Below are 17,176 nucleotides of genomic sequence, written 5' to 3'. Positions count from 1 at the left end.
TTAACAGTGTACCAAGGTAGATGTTCAGCTGAACAGTGCTATGCACTTGATCTCAGGTGTAACCAAATCAACTCGGTTATCTTGGCTGCCAGTACTTGCCAATATTGCTCCACCTAGACTGAGGCGTGAAGCTGCAGCCATATGTGAATACCAGGGTTGCTGGCGATACAGGAACTCCCTCCTGTATCATGAACTTTTAGATCTTCCAGATATTAGACTCCGCTCATGGAGACCAGTCTGGATACTTGACCCAGTTCAAGGAGGAGCAGAATTCTGAATAGAAGAGCGGTGAAGAGAGCAATGGACCTCTGCCTTGCCAGCAGATGGCTACCTTGTTGCTGACCCATTAATGAGAGTGCCTGGCTGTGAACCGAGGCGGCATGAGTGCATCATGTTGAACCAGATTCGTCTTACCCAAGGAAGGTGTGCCTCTCTCATATATTAGTGGGGAGCTGCAGATTCCCCAGCGTGTGATTGTGGTGCACCTTGCCAGACAACTGATCACATGGTAAATGAGTGCCCAATAAGGTGCTTTATTGGTGGTCTTCGGTCGCTACATGAAGCAACTCCTGAGGCAGTGCAATATCTAACTGACTTGGACTTGGACTTTAACTTATGACAACTTTTCATGTAATGCTGGCTGTTCTTTTATAAATTGTTTAATGTCATTGAAATAAATACAAAAATGATGTAATAAAACAATAAAAAGTGACAATAAAAGTGAGTTGAGTAAATGCATCTGCTCCATGTGGTCCAGTGGGTTGCGTTGGGTGCGCAGCTTCGCCAGCTAAATAAAACAGACTGTGTGTCTAAAGTAGGCCAAGTAATTTTGAGTGCAGATGTGAGGGACATCAATAGGCTATTTCTAAAACAGACAACTAATATTTCTCTGGCACGTAGGTTGCAAAGCCCATGCCTACACAGAAGAGATTTGGCACAAAGCCCTCTCTATAGACCTTTCCCTGACTAGTACAGTTTGTGTCACAGGCATTCCTTAGTCCAGTTGCTTAATGAGAGATAATATGTAGTTGCAATAAAAGTTGAGCAGCGGTAGATAATTATTCTGTTGCACGCCAATGAGGAACTGATGATAACGTGGGTTGACCATTCAGTGGAAAGGTGCGTTTCATGCCCAAATCAAATATTTATCCATTTTCTACCCATGAAAAAAAAAAAACACTAATCAAAATGTACACGGCTGTTCTCTCTACCTGTAGCTTTGGTCTTCAGCAGTCAACACCCGATCGCACTGCACCACCTACTGGTGAGAACGAATAGCACCAGATGGAGATTGTGCATCGGTACTCTGCTGCTTTTCCTGCAGTTCCCGGTTGTGGAAGGTTGAATTTCCAACCAAATTTGAACCACTGAATTTGAGGAAGTGTATTTTGTTAAGCAAAATAGAACGGGCTGAATTTCACCTGTTGAAAAATCTAGATTGTATTTTCAAATAAACTGAAAAATGTGTAAATGAACTTTGGAAGGTGAATATTTATTGTTGAATTTTTAATAATGAAATTAGTTGTGAAATGTTTCCAAATGAAATACTCAATGCTTAAAAATACACCAATGTTACATTTCATCCTCCCAAAATGCAAGCACTGTAAATTCAACACATTTAAATGCAAGCACTGATAATACAATGCATTTACTTTTTTGATTAGAGCAATTCAACATGCTTTATGCTTCAAAGACTTTAGACATGAGTTTACTTCCATACACTATTGATGAAGTTCATATTAGGGCTGCAACTACGATTATTTTGATAATCGATTAATCTTTGATTATTTCTACAATTAATCAGGTAAAAAATTACATTTTATTTCCTGTATTTTATTAAAATATGGATTTTCAAAAAACTGATATGATGAAGGGTGTAAGGATTTGGTTTGATTTACTGAATTCATGATTCAACACTCTCACAAAACTTTGAACAAAGCCTGAATCATGAAAATAATCAATTCAAACATAACTTATTACTTTCAGGACATATGCGAAACAGTTCCTTTAATTGTAAAACTTAAAAAGTGCTCATCATTAAAGAGTAAAGTGATCCATAGGAGGGGGCAAAAGATCAGCCCAGCAGAGGGCGATAGTGACACGAGAATAGAAATATTAATAATTCTGCCCAGCTGAAAAATGCATAATTATGTTAGATACATATGCTTGCACACTGTCACTGATTACATATAAGTATTTTAATATTATATTTTTAAAAATAGTATTTTCACTGATTACATGTTTCTAAACTATTCTATTCAAAACACTGTGTATGTTTATCCAGTAAAATAGTGTTTGACATTGTATAAATTTACTAGTGAAATCAGACATTACATGTGGCATTATCAGGAGAACTTTCAAATATCAGGACCGTTAGCATCATTATACATTATATTCAGCATTATATACAGTTTAATATAGTACAATCATCTGTAAACCCTGTGCAAATTCACTCTTGTGCAGAAAAGATTATTACATGCACCTACAGGAGCAGGAGAAAACGCTTTAAAAACCCTGAAACCATGACAGCTGAGACTTCAGTCTGATATCCATGAAAGCTGCACAATTGATTACATTGAAACTGAAATCGTGGTATGATGTACATGATTGCGTTCCCTTTCTCCATTGGGATGGTTTGATTGATGTGGATGTGCTCAGAGTTTAACAGAGACTCACATGTGGTAAAAACAAACAGTTTTGTTAAATATGTGGCTGATTTTGAATTCATAACATGTTTACATTATAAAACAATAGCAGTAAAATGTGATGCGCTAGAGAGAAACCAAACAGCACCTGAAGCAGTAACCGCTCCACATTAAACTGTATGATTATTATGATCGTCTTTGAAGTGTTTATAAAGTGCTCGTGTGCTGGACACCTTGGGTCATGTTTTTTCCACTTCAACTTGTCTCCGTTGTTTTTTAAATGAGTTTCATAATGCAGCACATTTTTCACTGGAGTGTAAAGTGATGTCACTGATTTTATCGATTAGTTGTTGTAGCCCTTCTGTAATCACTACAGTGATTAACAATACATTATAAAGTGAAAAGCAGTTTTTACAGTTTCAGAAGGTTAATGTATCGCATTTTGTAGCGTAAATTTAACCGATTGTTTTTTTCAGTGCCAGCGTGGTCATGCTAATTCAGCAGAAAAGAGTCGTTAGATTTACTTGTTTAAAATTCGTCTTGATAGGATGCATTGAGCAAGCTGTAGTTTATATAAAAGCACTCTGCCCTGCAGAATGTTCATTATTAGAGGCAAAACAAATGATTCCTTGACAAATAAGAATGATATATTTGTTTTACTGGCAATATAGCTCATCTGTGTTCAGATTTTCTGACGCCGGGTTCACACATACTTCGTGAGCGGCGCGTTTTCGTTTCGGCGCCCATAATAACAGATGACACCATTTACACTGCAAGCGTGAGTTGTGCGGAGCGTCCCAGACGAGGCAGTGAGCGGATCGTTTCGGCGTTGAGCCTATTTTTGCCATACGGTATAACTGGTATAACACTAAAATAATCAAATTATTGAAAAGACACAAAAGCAAATCAAAATTATTCAAACCGAACCTAGAGTACACTACAATTTATATGTCTGCATGCAAATAAACTCAATAAAATAACTTAGTAAAGGAAATAAGAAATAAACTGACTGACCTTTTGCCATTCTGTGTGTATAGGTGAACAGTATAGAAAACATTAACCAATCACAACCAAATATGCTGATAAAGATGAAGTGCACGTGACTGCCCGCTGTTGTCCTTGAAGCAGCAATAACCTCAACTTTATTATGACCTCATTAAAGAAAGACTTTGGTGTAGGACCCCATAGATAACTTTATTTTCTGCACAGAGGCGATGCTGTTTCTCGCGGGAGAGACGCTGCCAATGTGAGCGTCCAATGCGACCGCCCCGCTCATGCGTCCGCCTTACGGAGGATGTGTGAACCCGGCGGGAAGCTATGGCCAGTTGTGCAGCCAACCAATAACGTTACAGCGACAGCAGTAGGAATAAGAAAAACAGAGACTAGCGACAAAATCGCTGACAGTGTGAACTGGTCTTCATGCTTCATCACTCATGCGGAGAGACAGTGAATCATGGAGTGACTCACCACTGACTCTTCAGTTCTCTCCCTGGATGTAACATAAGTGGATTTGGAATCACATCACGTTAAATGTATTGAGTAACACGCAACAAATTCATCATCTGTTATGTGCACCATCTAAACGGGCCCCAACGGTAACAATCGCTTGTGTATTTTGTGTGTATTAGACTGAACTGCAAAGACATACATATGTGATTTCAAGGTGGAACTCTCCTCTGTGTTTATGATGAGTTCATAATCTCAAGTTCTTATGTATTAAGAGTGTGTTGAGTTAATACCCATTAACACTTATTCAGGTGACTTCTGAGAGTTTTTAACTGTAAAAGGTTTTTTTCTTTCCTTGTAAAAGAGTTACACTTTATATGTTTGAGGTAAACTGTTACTGATTTATTTAAGTGAAACATTATAGTCAACAAGGGTGAACTGAACCAATTGAAAAAAAAAACATTGAATCAAAAGTGATAAAAATCTATGGAATATAGCCTACTGTATTTTTTATTTTATTTTTTTTATATAGGGTACAAGGTACTAAATTACATTTGAATTGTTCTTATTTTTTTCTTGTTTATTTTTATTTCAAAACAGAGATTTGGGGAAAAAGGCGAAGAAGGGGTGAAACATTAGTGGAAGACTAAAATAAATGTTACAGTGGTGCTGAAACCCAGGAAGGAGGAGGGATGCGCTGTTGCAGAGTTCTCGCCAAAGCAGCAGCAGCGGCCATCTGCCTGGGGACTGAGGGGTTGCTGCCGGCCGCTGAGAACCGCTGCCATCTGCCGAGAAGGGGAGGAGCGAGCTGTCGTCCGCTAGAGGGCAGAGGAGCGATTGAGGACCGGGCGACAGAGTGTCTGGGAACCAGCGAGCAAGATTTTCTCTCTCTTTCCTCTCTCTCTGTTGCTTTACCTCGCTCATTCCCTCTCCCCTTTCCCTCCCCTCGTCTCTCCCAAGTCTCCAGAAAGGCGGGGAAGACTACCGGCAGGCACGGCCAGAAGGGACCAACCCCCCCACCTCCAGGAAGGGAGAGAAGTGCGTTATGCCGGGGGTATCCCCAGCCTGAGTTGGGCGATGGAGGAGTGTGACGAGGAGGAGGGCAGGGCCAGGCCGTGAGGACACATGGCCGGCCCTGAATTGGGATAATCAGCAGGGAGGGGGATAAAGACGAGCCAGATGTGCAGTTTGAGAGAGAGAGAGACACACACGTGGCCGTGCTGTGTGTCTGTGTTCGTGTTTATGTTGTTTTGGGTTGAGTTTCACATTAAACTTTACATGGACTAGTCAGCCGGTTCCCGCCTCCTCCTTGCCCTTCCTTTAACTGTTACAGTGGTGCTGAAACCTGGGAAGGGGGAGGGATGCGCTGTCACAGAGACCTTGCCACTGCCGTCCGCCAAAAGGAGCAGCTGCGGCCATCTGTCAGCTGATGGAGGAGAGCCGGAGGAACCGCTGCTGACCGTCAAGAAAGGGAGGAGCGGTTCCATCCCCTAGGGGTCAGAGGACTTGCTGCCATCTGCCGGGGGAGGAGCGAGCATCCTTCCCGGGTTTCAGCACCACTGTAACAGGTAAAGGATGGGCAAGGAGAAGGCAGGAAATGGCTGACCAGTCCACGTAAAGTTTAATGAGAAACTCAACATAAAACAAACACGAACACAGACACACAACGCGGCCACCTGCGTCTCTCTCTCGAACTGGCATCTCCGGCTCGTCTTTATCCCCCTCCCGGTTGATTAGCCCGATTCAGGGCCGGCCTCGCCGTCCTCCTCACCACACCAACAAACTCACATAATCTTTGGTTTATCTGTGCAGGTTTCTGTTGTCCAGTCATGCATCATGGTATATCTTTTGTTTTTTGTTCAATAATTCTTAATGCCTGCTTGTGCACATACATTATGCATTTTTTTTTTTTTTTGTGATATATTAAGTTACACAAAACAGTTGTTGAAAAAAAATTTTTTTTGACATTTTTGACTGTGCCCACAAACAGGAATGTTAGTAGAGTATATTCTATAACACAGCTGATGTTTTTCCTGTAAATCATCCACATCACAGCAGTATCAAGTATGTGTTGCTCAACAGGAGGTATGATGCGTTTCTATTTCCTATAAAGTGAAACTCACACAGGACACATCTGTTCTTTTAAACACATTCTCTGATGAAAAGAATCAAATCAATCCAGATAGGTTGACGTTCTGGAATATGGTAGCATTGGAGGATAATGGGTTCCTGGTAGCTTCACGAACGGTAGGCAATTCATTTTTTGTTAGATCAATAACATTCAATAATAAACATGTTATTCACAATGAGCAGCATTGTTTTCTGACTTTAAGAATAGAACCCGATGAAATTACAAACTCAATTTAACTTAAAAGTGAAAATGATCTCCTTAAAAGAATACTAATGAACCTGTCAAACTGGAAATTATGATTGCTTTGTTGTTAGGAAACATTTTAGTCATTTGAAAGGAAAAGAATACATTCGATTCATTTTTCTTTAGTGCAGATATCAAAGTTGATGTGTTGATTGGTGTGTTCTATAGAGAGTATTCTGATAGGCTGTCATTTCATGCACCGTTCTCCATTGGGCACATGAACACTTATAAAACTGACAGAGAGACAGGCAGATAGAGAGACAGGTTAAGAGAGACATTGAGACATACATCAAATTTAAACAGAATTATTGAACAACAGGAGCAGAAACATCAGAAAGAAGAAAACAAGAACGGCAGAGCAAGAACCTTCTTCCTTCTTCTTTACAAACTATAAAGTGAAACAGGACTGAAGAAACAACTACTAAATAACTATTTAACAAGACCTTCAACTTGCTAAAGGTGAGAAAATAAGAAGTCTTATTCTCAGAAAGAAAAAAGTTGAAAAGGGAAATTCTTTAAAACTATTTCAGCTCAAGAAGCAAAAGAACAGAACACTGCTGGTGATCACATCGTCTGTTTGGCAAGTAGACTTTTTTTTCTGTTCTTCGAGAAGAATCGTGAACTGTGACACTATGGCAGCAGCAGATGCACAGAATGGTGTTCGCACCTTTGAGTTTCAACAAGACATGACTTACAGACAGAGAGACACAATGCGGAGAGAAAACCCTGATATCCTGTGTAGACATCCTTACACACAGGGCCAACCCCCTCTATTTACCTTCTTCACTGAACACACAGCAGCATGGAGAACAGCCTTCAACAAACATTTTGGAGAAGATGTTACAAACATTGACAATGGCATGAAACTGCGCATATATGAGGACGACCCACAAACACGTCTAACAGTTTCCTTTTATAATACTGGAACTGTAGAAGTGCTGGGCAGTGATGAAGCACTTAGAAACTTTGAACAAACATTCAACATCTTAAGAGAAATCACAGAGGCTGCAAGAGATACACCGGCTAATGTTCGCACCTTTGAGTATCAACAAGACATGAATGACAGACAGAGGAAAATGCATAGAGACAAAATCCGGAGAGAAAACCCTGATATTCTGTGTAGACATCCTTACACGCAGGGCCAAACCCCTCTATTTACCTTCTTCACTGAACACATAGTGGCATGGAGAAGAGCCATCAACGAACATTTTGAAGATGATGTTACATACATTGATGACAATGGCATGAAACTGCGTATATATGAGGACGACCCACAAAGACATCTAACAGTTACCATTCATCATACTGGAACTGTAAAGGTGAATTGCAGTCGTGCAGCAGTTAGAAACTTCCAACAAACATTCAACATCTTAAGAGAAATCACAGAGGCTGTAAGAGATGCACCGGCTAATGTTCGCACCTTTGAGTATCAACAAGACATGAATGACAGACAGAGGAAAATGCATAGAGACACAATCCTGAGAGAAAACCCTGATATTCTGTATAGACATCCTTACACGCAGGGCCAAACCAGTCAATTTACCTTCTACACTGAACACATAGTGGTATGGACAGCAGCCTTCACCGAATATTTTGGAGATGATGTTACAGACATTGATGGCAATGGCATGACACTGTGCATATTTGAGGAAGACCCACAAAGACATCTAACAGTTACCTTTGATAATACTGGAATTATTGATAATACTGGAACTGTAGAGGTGCAGGGCAAACTTAAAGCACTTGAAAACTTTGAAGAAACCTTTAACATCTTAAGAGAAATGGTGGAGATAAACTGAGCAGAAGCTGATGAAGAAAACCATTACGAATCTGAGGTAGGACTGCACAATAATGGAGAACATTAATAATGGGGAACATTAGTACTGCACAATAATGGAGAACATTAATAATAGGGAACATTAGTACTGCACAATAATGGGGAACATTAGAACTGCACAAAAACGGGGAACATTAATAATGGGGAACATTAGAACTGCACAATAATGGGGAACATTAATAATGGGGAACATTAGTACTGCACAATAATGGGGAACATTAATAATGGGGAACATTAGGACTGCACAATAACGGGGAACATTAATAATGGGGAACATTAGAACTGCACAATAATGGCGAACATTAGTACTGCACAATAATGGGGAACATTAATAATGGGGAACATTAGAACTGCACAATAATGGGGAACATTAGAACTGCACAATAACGGGGAACATTAATAATGGGGAACATTAGTACTGCACAATAATGGGGAACATTAATAATGGGGAACATTAGGACTGCACAATAACGGGGAACATTAATAATGGGGAACATTAGAACTGCACAATAATGGCGAACATTAGTACTGCACAATAATGGGGAACATTAATAATGGGGAACATTAGAACTGTACAATAATGGGGAACATTAGAACTGCACAATAATGGGGAACATTAGAACTGCACAAAAACGGGGAACATTAATAATGGGGAACATTAGAACTGCACAATAACGGGGAACATTAGGACTGCACAATAATGGGGAACATTAATAATGGGGAACATTAGGACTGCACAATAATGGCGAACATTAGGACTGCACAATAATGGGGAACATTAATAATGGGGAACATTAGGACTGCACAATAATGGGGAACATTAATAATGGGGAACATTAGAACTGCACAATAATGGGGAACAGTAGAACTGCACAATAATGGGGAACATTAATAATGGGGAACAGTAGAACTGCACAATAATGGGGAACATTAGGACTGCACAATAATGGGGAACATTAGAACTGCACAAAAACGGGGAACATTAATAATGGGGAACATTAGAACTGCACAATAACGGGGAACATTAATAATGGGGAACATTAGTACTGCACAATAATGGGGAACATTAATAATGGGGAACATTAGGACTGCACAATAACGGGGAACATTAATAATGGGGAACATTAGAACTGCACAATAATGGCGAACATTAGTACTGCACAATAATGGGGAACATTAATAATGGGGAACATTAGGACTGCACAATAACGGGGAACATTAATAATGGGGAACATTAGGACTGCACAATAATGGGGAACATTAGAACTGCACAATAATGGGGAACATTAGAACTGCACAAAAACGGGGAACATTAATAATGGGGAACATTAGAACTGCACAATAACGGGGAACATTAGGACTGCACAATAATGGGGAACATTAATAATGGGAAACATTAGGACTGCACAATAATGGCGAACATTAGGACTGCACAATAATGGGGAACATTAATAATGGGGAACATTAGGACTGCACAATAATGGGGAACATTAATAATGGGGAACATTAGAACTGCACAATAATGGGGAACAGTAGAACTGCACAATAATGGGGAACATTAATAATGGGGAACAGTAGAACTGCACAATAATGGGGAACATTAGGACTGCACAATAATGGGGAACATTAATAATGGGGAACATTAATAATGGGGAACATTAGAACTGCACAATAATGGAGAACATTAATAATGGGGAACATTAGAACTGCACAATAATGGGGAACATTAATAATGGGGAACATTAGAACTGCACAATAATGGAGAACATTAATAATGGGGAACATTAGAACTGCACAATAATGGGGAACATTAATAATGGGGAACATTAGAACTGCACAATAATGGAGAACATTAATAATGGGGAACATTAGAACTGCACAATAATGGGGAACATTAATAATGGGGAACATTAGAACTGCACAATAATGGAGAACATTAATAATGGGGAACATTAGAACTGCACAATAATGGGGAACATTAGGACTGCACAATAATGGAGAACATTAATAATGGGGAACATTAGAACTGCACAATAATGGAGAACATTAATAATGGGGAACATTAGAACTGCACAATAATGGGGAACATTAATAATGGGGAACATTAGAACTGCACAATAATGGGGAACATTAATAATGGGGAACATTAGGACTGCACAATAATGGAGAACATTAATAATGGGGAACATTAGAACTGCACAATAATGGGGAACATTAATAACGGGGAACATTAGAACTGCACAATAATGGGGAACATTAATAATGGGGAACATTAGGACTGCACAATAATGGGGAACATTAATAACGGGGAACATTAGAACTGCACAATAATGGAGAACATTAATAATGGGGAACATTAGAACTGCACAATAATGGAGAACATTAATAATGGGGAACATTAGAACTGCACAATAATGGAGAACATTAATAATGGGGAACATTAGAACTGCACGATTTGGACAAATGATTTGATACAGATTATTTGACAAATATTGCCATTGCAATCTGAACTGCGCAATAAACAAGACACTAGTTAGTGATTCCTTTTGCCCAAAATTTAGTCATGTTTAGCCCATGCTCTACTGCCAATAAAAAGTCTTGGGATACTCTTTAACGGGTCACATTTGAATCCCCTTTAAAAGAACCAAACTCAAACATGTTCAATACAACTAAAAATAAACCAGCTTTGATTTTAGTAATGTTATTATTATTAATACTATAATAATATTAAACAATCCTATATTTCTGTAATTAAATGTAAACTTTGTCCCCTCCAGGACACCAGCAGAAACCGGAGACTACACCGGACAACACCAGACACCAGCAGCGGACTGTTACCAAAGCTGAACTCTTATGAAATGGTTTTAAACTTCTTTTTATTAATAATGTTTTCCCATTCATGTTACATTCAGATTATAATCGAAGGTAAAACTATTTTACTTGTGTATCTATCTATCAATAATATCTTAAAAAAGGGTTCTTTTTCCATTCTGATTGAATGACTCATTTGGTGTTTAAACTGCTGGGTATTAGAGTTTAATCAAATCAATTATTATTATTTATTTGAATGTATGGTTTGGACCTTTGTTTTCATTTTCAAATTATGACTTTAGTCACAATGAATATATTTCAGGATGGATCACTTTTGTTGTAGTATTCTTCATTTGTATTTCACTTTGGATAAAAGAGTCTGATAATGAAGAAATATGAATGTATTAATATCTTTCAGAACCAGAATCAAAATGATCTAGAACAATTTGCATTTCTTGGCTGCATGTTTTTTTCTGATTTAGTGCAACTGACTGGGCTGTGTGGTAATGGTGGAATATATGTGTCAAATAATAAAAATATTTCTTTTGACAAGAGCAGTTTGTTTTAATTGTTAAGATATTTATAATCAATTAAACACAAATTCACCTCATTCACTGTGACACATATAAAAATACAATTTGAACAGCACAAAACTTCCCAAAGCGACTGACACAAGTTGAGACATTTGTTATTCCAAACCAATTTTGGGGCAATTTCAACCACAAAAAGTAACACCACATAAACATATCATGAAAAATCTGTAATCCAAAATGGAGAAATATGGCACATTTACTAGCACTTCAACTAGAAAAACCGAAAGCAAATGACAAGTGAAACAATGATTTTTTTAACATTAGCAAAGTTTTCTTGCTTTGTCTGAGGCAGAAAATGTAAATACATAAAATATTTAAGGGTCTTTTATTGAACTCCAATTAGCCATGACACATCTCCCTGTTTGAATATACTGTTTTGTGAGTATTTATTATTTTTTTGCTTGCTAATATAATCAGTTATTATGCACTAAACTATTTATGGGAAACGGAACTCAGTGTCATTGTCACAAATTACACAAGTATACTATGATTATTGGTGTTTTCACTGTAAAACAGTACAAAAATATAATTTGGTATCTTTTGAGAAAAGCTGCAGCAAATTCAGTAATTTTGGACCGTAATAATCAAGAAAAGCGCAACTAAATCCTGCTTGGACTTCAAGTGGACCTGGGAAACTCGTAACGGCGAGTTGGGCATTCGTTACGATGACATATCATACATTCAAGTGGACCTGGAAAACTCGTAACGGCGAGTTGGGCATTCGTTACAATGACATGTCATACATTCAAGTGGACCTGGGAAACTCGTAACGCCGAGTTGGGCATTCGTTATGATGACATGTCATACATTCAAGTGGACCTGGGAAACTCGTAACGCCGAGTTGGGCATTCGTTATGATGACATATCATACATTCAAGTGGACCTGGGAAACTCGTAACAGCGAGTTGGGCATTCGTTACGATGACGTCATACATTCAAGTGGACCTGGGAAACTCGTAACGGCGAGTTGGGCATTCGTTACGATGACATGTCATACATTCAAGTGGACCTGGGAAACTCGTAACGGCGAGTTGGGCATTCGTTACGATGACATGTCATACATTCAAGTGGACCTGGGAAACTCGTAACGGCGAGTTGGGCATTCGTTACGATGACATATCATACATTCAAGTGGACCTGGAAAACTCGTAACGGCGAGTTGGGCATTCGTTACAATGACATGTCATACATTCAAGTGGACCTGGGAAACTCGTAACGCCGAGTTGGGCATTCGTTATGATGACATGTCATACATTCAAGTGGACCTGGGAAACTCGTAACGCCGAGTTGGGCATTCGTTATGATGACATATCATACATTCAAGTGGACCTGGGAAACTCATAACAGCGAGTTGGGCATTCGTTACGATGACATGTCATACATTCAAGTGGACCTGGGAAACTCGTAACGCCGAGTTGGGCATTCGTTACGATGACATGTCATACATTCAAGTGGGAAACAAAATACGGAAGAAAAGAAATACACAATGAATGAAAATAAAAGATCTTTTTTTCTGTTGTACCAGTGAATAAACATAAATAAATACACTTGCATCACTTATTCATGACATATGTGATTTATAAATGCATGGTATCTAACAGATTATTTATTAATATGCTTAAAACAAACAGCCAAAGGTGATTCAATAGTTGGCAGTCATATATAACAAATTAAAATTATTATTATTAGAATTTTCGATTTTCTCCCCTTTTCACCCCAATTTTGGAATGCCCAATTCCCAATGCGCTCTAAGTCCTTGTGGTGGCGTAGTGACACGCCTCAATCCAGGTGGTGGAGAATGAATCTCAGTTGCCTCCGCATCTGAGACCGTCAGTCCGCGCATCTTATCACGTGTTGAGCGCGTTACCAAGGTGACATAGCGCATGTGGGGGCTTCACGCTATTCTCCGTGGCATCCACGCACAACTCACCACATGCCCCACCGAGAGCGAGAACCACATTATAGCGACCACGAGGGGGTTACCCCATGTGACTCTACCCTCCCTAGCAACCGGGCCAATTTGGTTGCTTAGGAGACCTGGCTGGAGTCACTCAGCACGCCCTCGGCTTTGTTTGATGTCTTGTGTCCATCCATCTTCCTCTTGATCACATTCAGAGGTTTTCAATGGGGTTCAGGTCTGGAGATTGGGCTGGCCATGACAAGGGTCTTGATCCGGCGGTCCTCCATCCACACCTTGATTGACCTGTCTGTGTGGCATGGAGCAATGTGAAAGATTGGTTGAGAGCATGCCAAGACGCATGAAAGCTGTGATTGAAAATTTTGGAAAACTGAATTTAAGACATTTTAAGACTTTTAAGGATCCACTGGAACCCTGGGAGGCTATCGATAATTCATAAGTCATATGATAATTATTTAATGTTACGTATGGTAGTCGAGTAAAGAAAAGCCTCCATCATCATTATTTACAGCAGGGATGCTCACACTTCTATAGAATGAGATCTATTTTTTCATCATGTTATTGCAGCAACATCTACCATGTACAATAAAGGCTATACATTATCACAACACCACAATCTCAGTAGTCGATAGTGAAATTTGACGATTCTCAATACCAGCTTCAAAACCACAACAAATAATAACACTAACTCATATGTTAATTATGGAAGTCTGGTTTCAAGTTCTGAAGTATCAGGGCTCCATACTGTGACTAAAATGGTCGCAGATGTGACCAAAAATAAATGATTGTGACAATAATGTAAAATCTAGTTGGCACTGGCGACAGTCGGGATGTGTGCTTTCATATGCGGTTTCGTCAGATATCATCTTGCGAGTTATTGAATACATCTTTAGAGTGCCAGTGTGTCTTGAGCCGCTTTTCATCCTTTCTGTTGATATGAGCTCGCTGGCTGCACGCAACAACAAACACAGCGCGAGCCATGATGTCCATTTCATGAACAAATATGACTTTTGAACCAGGTCTTTATAATAAATCACCCGACAAGAGCTCGTTTGAACTCAGAAGCTCAGGTCAGCAGTTTGAATTTGAGTCACTTTCTCAGCGAATCAACCGTCAGTGAAATCACAACTGGGAGCACAGACATTTCAAAATAAGAGTCCCATGTGTATTTCGGGCTTGTTTATAATGAAAAGTCCTGTGTTATGTACCAAATATTTTTTTCCAGGTTATTATTATTGGGATTGGAGTAGCACAATAAACTTAATTATATTAAAGCTTCATTTGTTATAACATTAATTTCTGTAAAGCTGCTTTGAGACAATGTGTTTGTAAAAAAAAGCGCTCTTTAACCCTTGTGCATCAATTTAAAAAAGTTACTCAGAGGTCCTTAATATCTGCGTCAAAAAACTGCCATAATAATATATTAATATTATTTTCCACTTTCAATTAGTTAATTTTTTACCAACATCAGTCCTGATCATAACTACCAAATATTCATTCATTTTCAGGATTCTAACCCTTTAAATGCCAGTTTGTTTACATAATGCCAATGTTGTTTTTCAGGAAGAAAAAAAAAACACAAATGAATTATTTTCCATATACTAAATGCTAAAGGGAAAATTCAAACACATAAATTTCTCAATACACACATACATTTCGATGCCTTGATTACAGAATTGTACAATCGATTGTCATATTAATACCTGATGTGATTTTTAGACCGTCTCACAACAGACAGGATTACGACATGTTTGCATTGTCCTTATATCTCCGTGAAATGTGTTATTTCTCTATAAACTTGTGCGACTCCGCGTCCTCATATGTGGACGTTACGTTTTAGCTATTTAATTACACTTCAACCGGCTGATGCTTTAAAACATCTACCATTGTGCCTGTTCCAAAGCAATCAAAAATAACTTGCTTAAATGACTGGCGTCCTGTTGCTCTGACCCCCATCATCAGCAAATGCTTTGAGAGACTAATCAGAGATTACATCTGCTCTGTGCTGCCTCCATCACTAGACCCATTGCAGTTTGCTTACCGCAACAACCGCTCCACTGATGATACCATTGCATCTACAATACACACTGCTCTCTCCCACCTGGAAAAAAAGAACACTTATGTGAGAATGCTGTTTGTAGACTACAGCTCAGCATTCAACACCATAGTGCCCTCCAAGCTAGATGAGAAACTCTGGGCTCTGGGCTTAAACAGCTCACTGTGCAGCTGGATCCTGGACTTCCTGTCAAGCAGACGCCAGGTGGTTAGAATAGGCAGCAACATCTCCTCATCACTGACCCTCAACACTGGAGCCCCACAGGGCTGTGTTCTCAGCCCACTCCTGTATTCCCTGTACACACATGACTGTGTGGCAACACATAGCTCCAATGCCATCATTAAGTTTGCTGATGATACGACGGTGGTAGGTCTGATCACTGACAATGATGAAACAGCCTACAGATAGGAGGTGTACACTCTGACATACTGGTGTCAGAAACACAACCTCTCCCTCAACGTCAGTAAGACAAAGGAGCTTGTGGTGGACTTCAGAAGAAAAGACAGAGAACACAGTCCCATCACCATCAATGGAGCACCTGTGGAGAGAGTCAGCAGCTTCAAGTTCCTGGGTGTCCACATCACTGAGGAACTCACATGGTCCGTCCACACTGAAGCCGTTGTGAAGAAGGCTCATCAGCGCCTCTTCTTCCTGAGACGGCTGAGGAAGTTTGGAATGAACCGCCACATCCTCACACGGTTCTACACCTGCACTGTGGAGAGCATCCTGACTGGCTTCATCTCCGCCTGGTACGGCAATAGCACCGCCCACAACCGCAAAGCCCTGCAAAGGGTGGTGCGAACTGCCAGACACATCATCGGAGGTGAGCTTCCCTCCCTCCAGGAAATATATACCAGGCGGTGTATGAAAAAAGCTCGGAGGATCATCAGAGACTCCAGCCACCCGAGCCATGGGCTGTTCTCACTGCTACCATCAGGCAGGCGGTATCGCAGCATCAGGACCCGCACCAGCTGACTCCATGACAGCTTCTTCCCCCAAGCAATCAGACTTCTGAACTCTTGATCTCCCACGATCAAAATACATCAGCACTGCACTTTATTACTCATATCTCACACCGGACTGTCATAAATTATATTATTATTATATTATATTCTCTCTTAACAACTTACTATCAACCGACAGCCTGAATGTCAATACAGTACAATACTGTACATTCTATATATATATATATATATACTTTTTTATTTTTATTGAATAATGTGTATCTATATTGTGCGTATTGTATACTGTACAGTGTATGTTATTATTTGTATATTGTTGTGTGTAATTATGTGTATATTAGACTTTAAACTGTGTTGTGTTAATCTGATGTTTATTGTAAATTGGTATATGTCTCATCACTGTCACGACTGCTATGTTGATCGGAACTGCACCCAAGAATTTCACACACTATTGCACTTGTGTATATGGCTGTGTGACAATAAATGTGATTTGATTTGATTTGATTTGCTCTGTAATCAGAGGCAGCTTTTAAT

General features: G+C 39.5%; 1 protein-coding gene and 1 pseudogene across 2 annotated transcripts; both read left to right on the top strand.

Moving 5' to 3' along the window:
- LOC127425000 (ectonucleotide pyrophosphatase/phosphodiesterase family member 2-like) overlaps positions 1–17,176 on the top strand; it is a 63,497-nt pseudogene that overhangs the window by 26,242 nt on the left and 20,079 nt on the right.
- Positions 5,787–11,627, top strand: LOC127425103 (uncharacterized). Of its 2 annotated transcripts, XM_051670757.1 has the most exons (3): positions 5,787–6,338; positions 6,785–8,300; positions 11,080–11,627. In XM_051670757.1, the coding sequence occupies exon 2, from the start codon at positions 7,098–7,100 to the stop codon at positions 8,262–8,264; it is 1,167 nt and encodes a 388-aa protein (XP_051526717.1). In that variant the 5' UTR covers positions 5,787–6,338; positions 6,785–7,097; the 3' UTR covers positions 8,265–8,300; positions 11,080–11,627. The 2 variants fall into 2 exon arrangements, with proteins under 2 accessions (XP_051526717.1, XP_051526716.1); XM_051670756.1 differs by having other exon boundaries at positions 5,787–8,300.

The sequence above is a fragment of the Myxocyprinus asiaticus genome, chromosome 34, assembly GCF_019703515.2.
Source record: "Myxocyprinus asiaticus isolate MX2 ecotype Aquarium Trade chromosome 34, UBuf_Myxa_2, whole genome shotgun sequence".
Taxonomy (NCBI): Eukaryota; Metazoa; Chordata; class Actinopteri; order Cypriniformes; family Catostomidae; genus Myxocyprinus; species Myxocyprinus asiaticus.
The sequence above is the reverse complement of the archived record's forward strand: the minus strand, read 5'-3'. Positions and strand labels throughout refer to the sequence as shown.

What these genes read in the sequence shown, in the direction of transcription:
- LOC127425103 (XM_051670757.1), top strand. Translation starts at nt 7,098, where the DNA reads ATGGCAGCAGCAGATGCACAGAATGGTGTTCGCACCTTTGAGTTTCAA.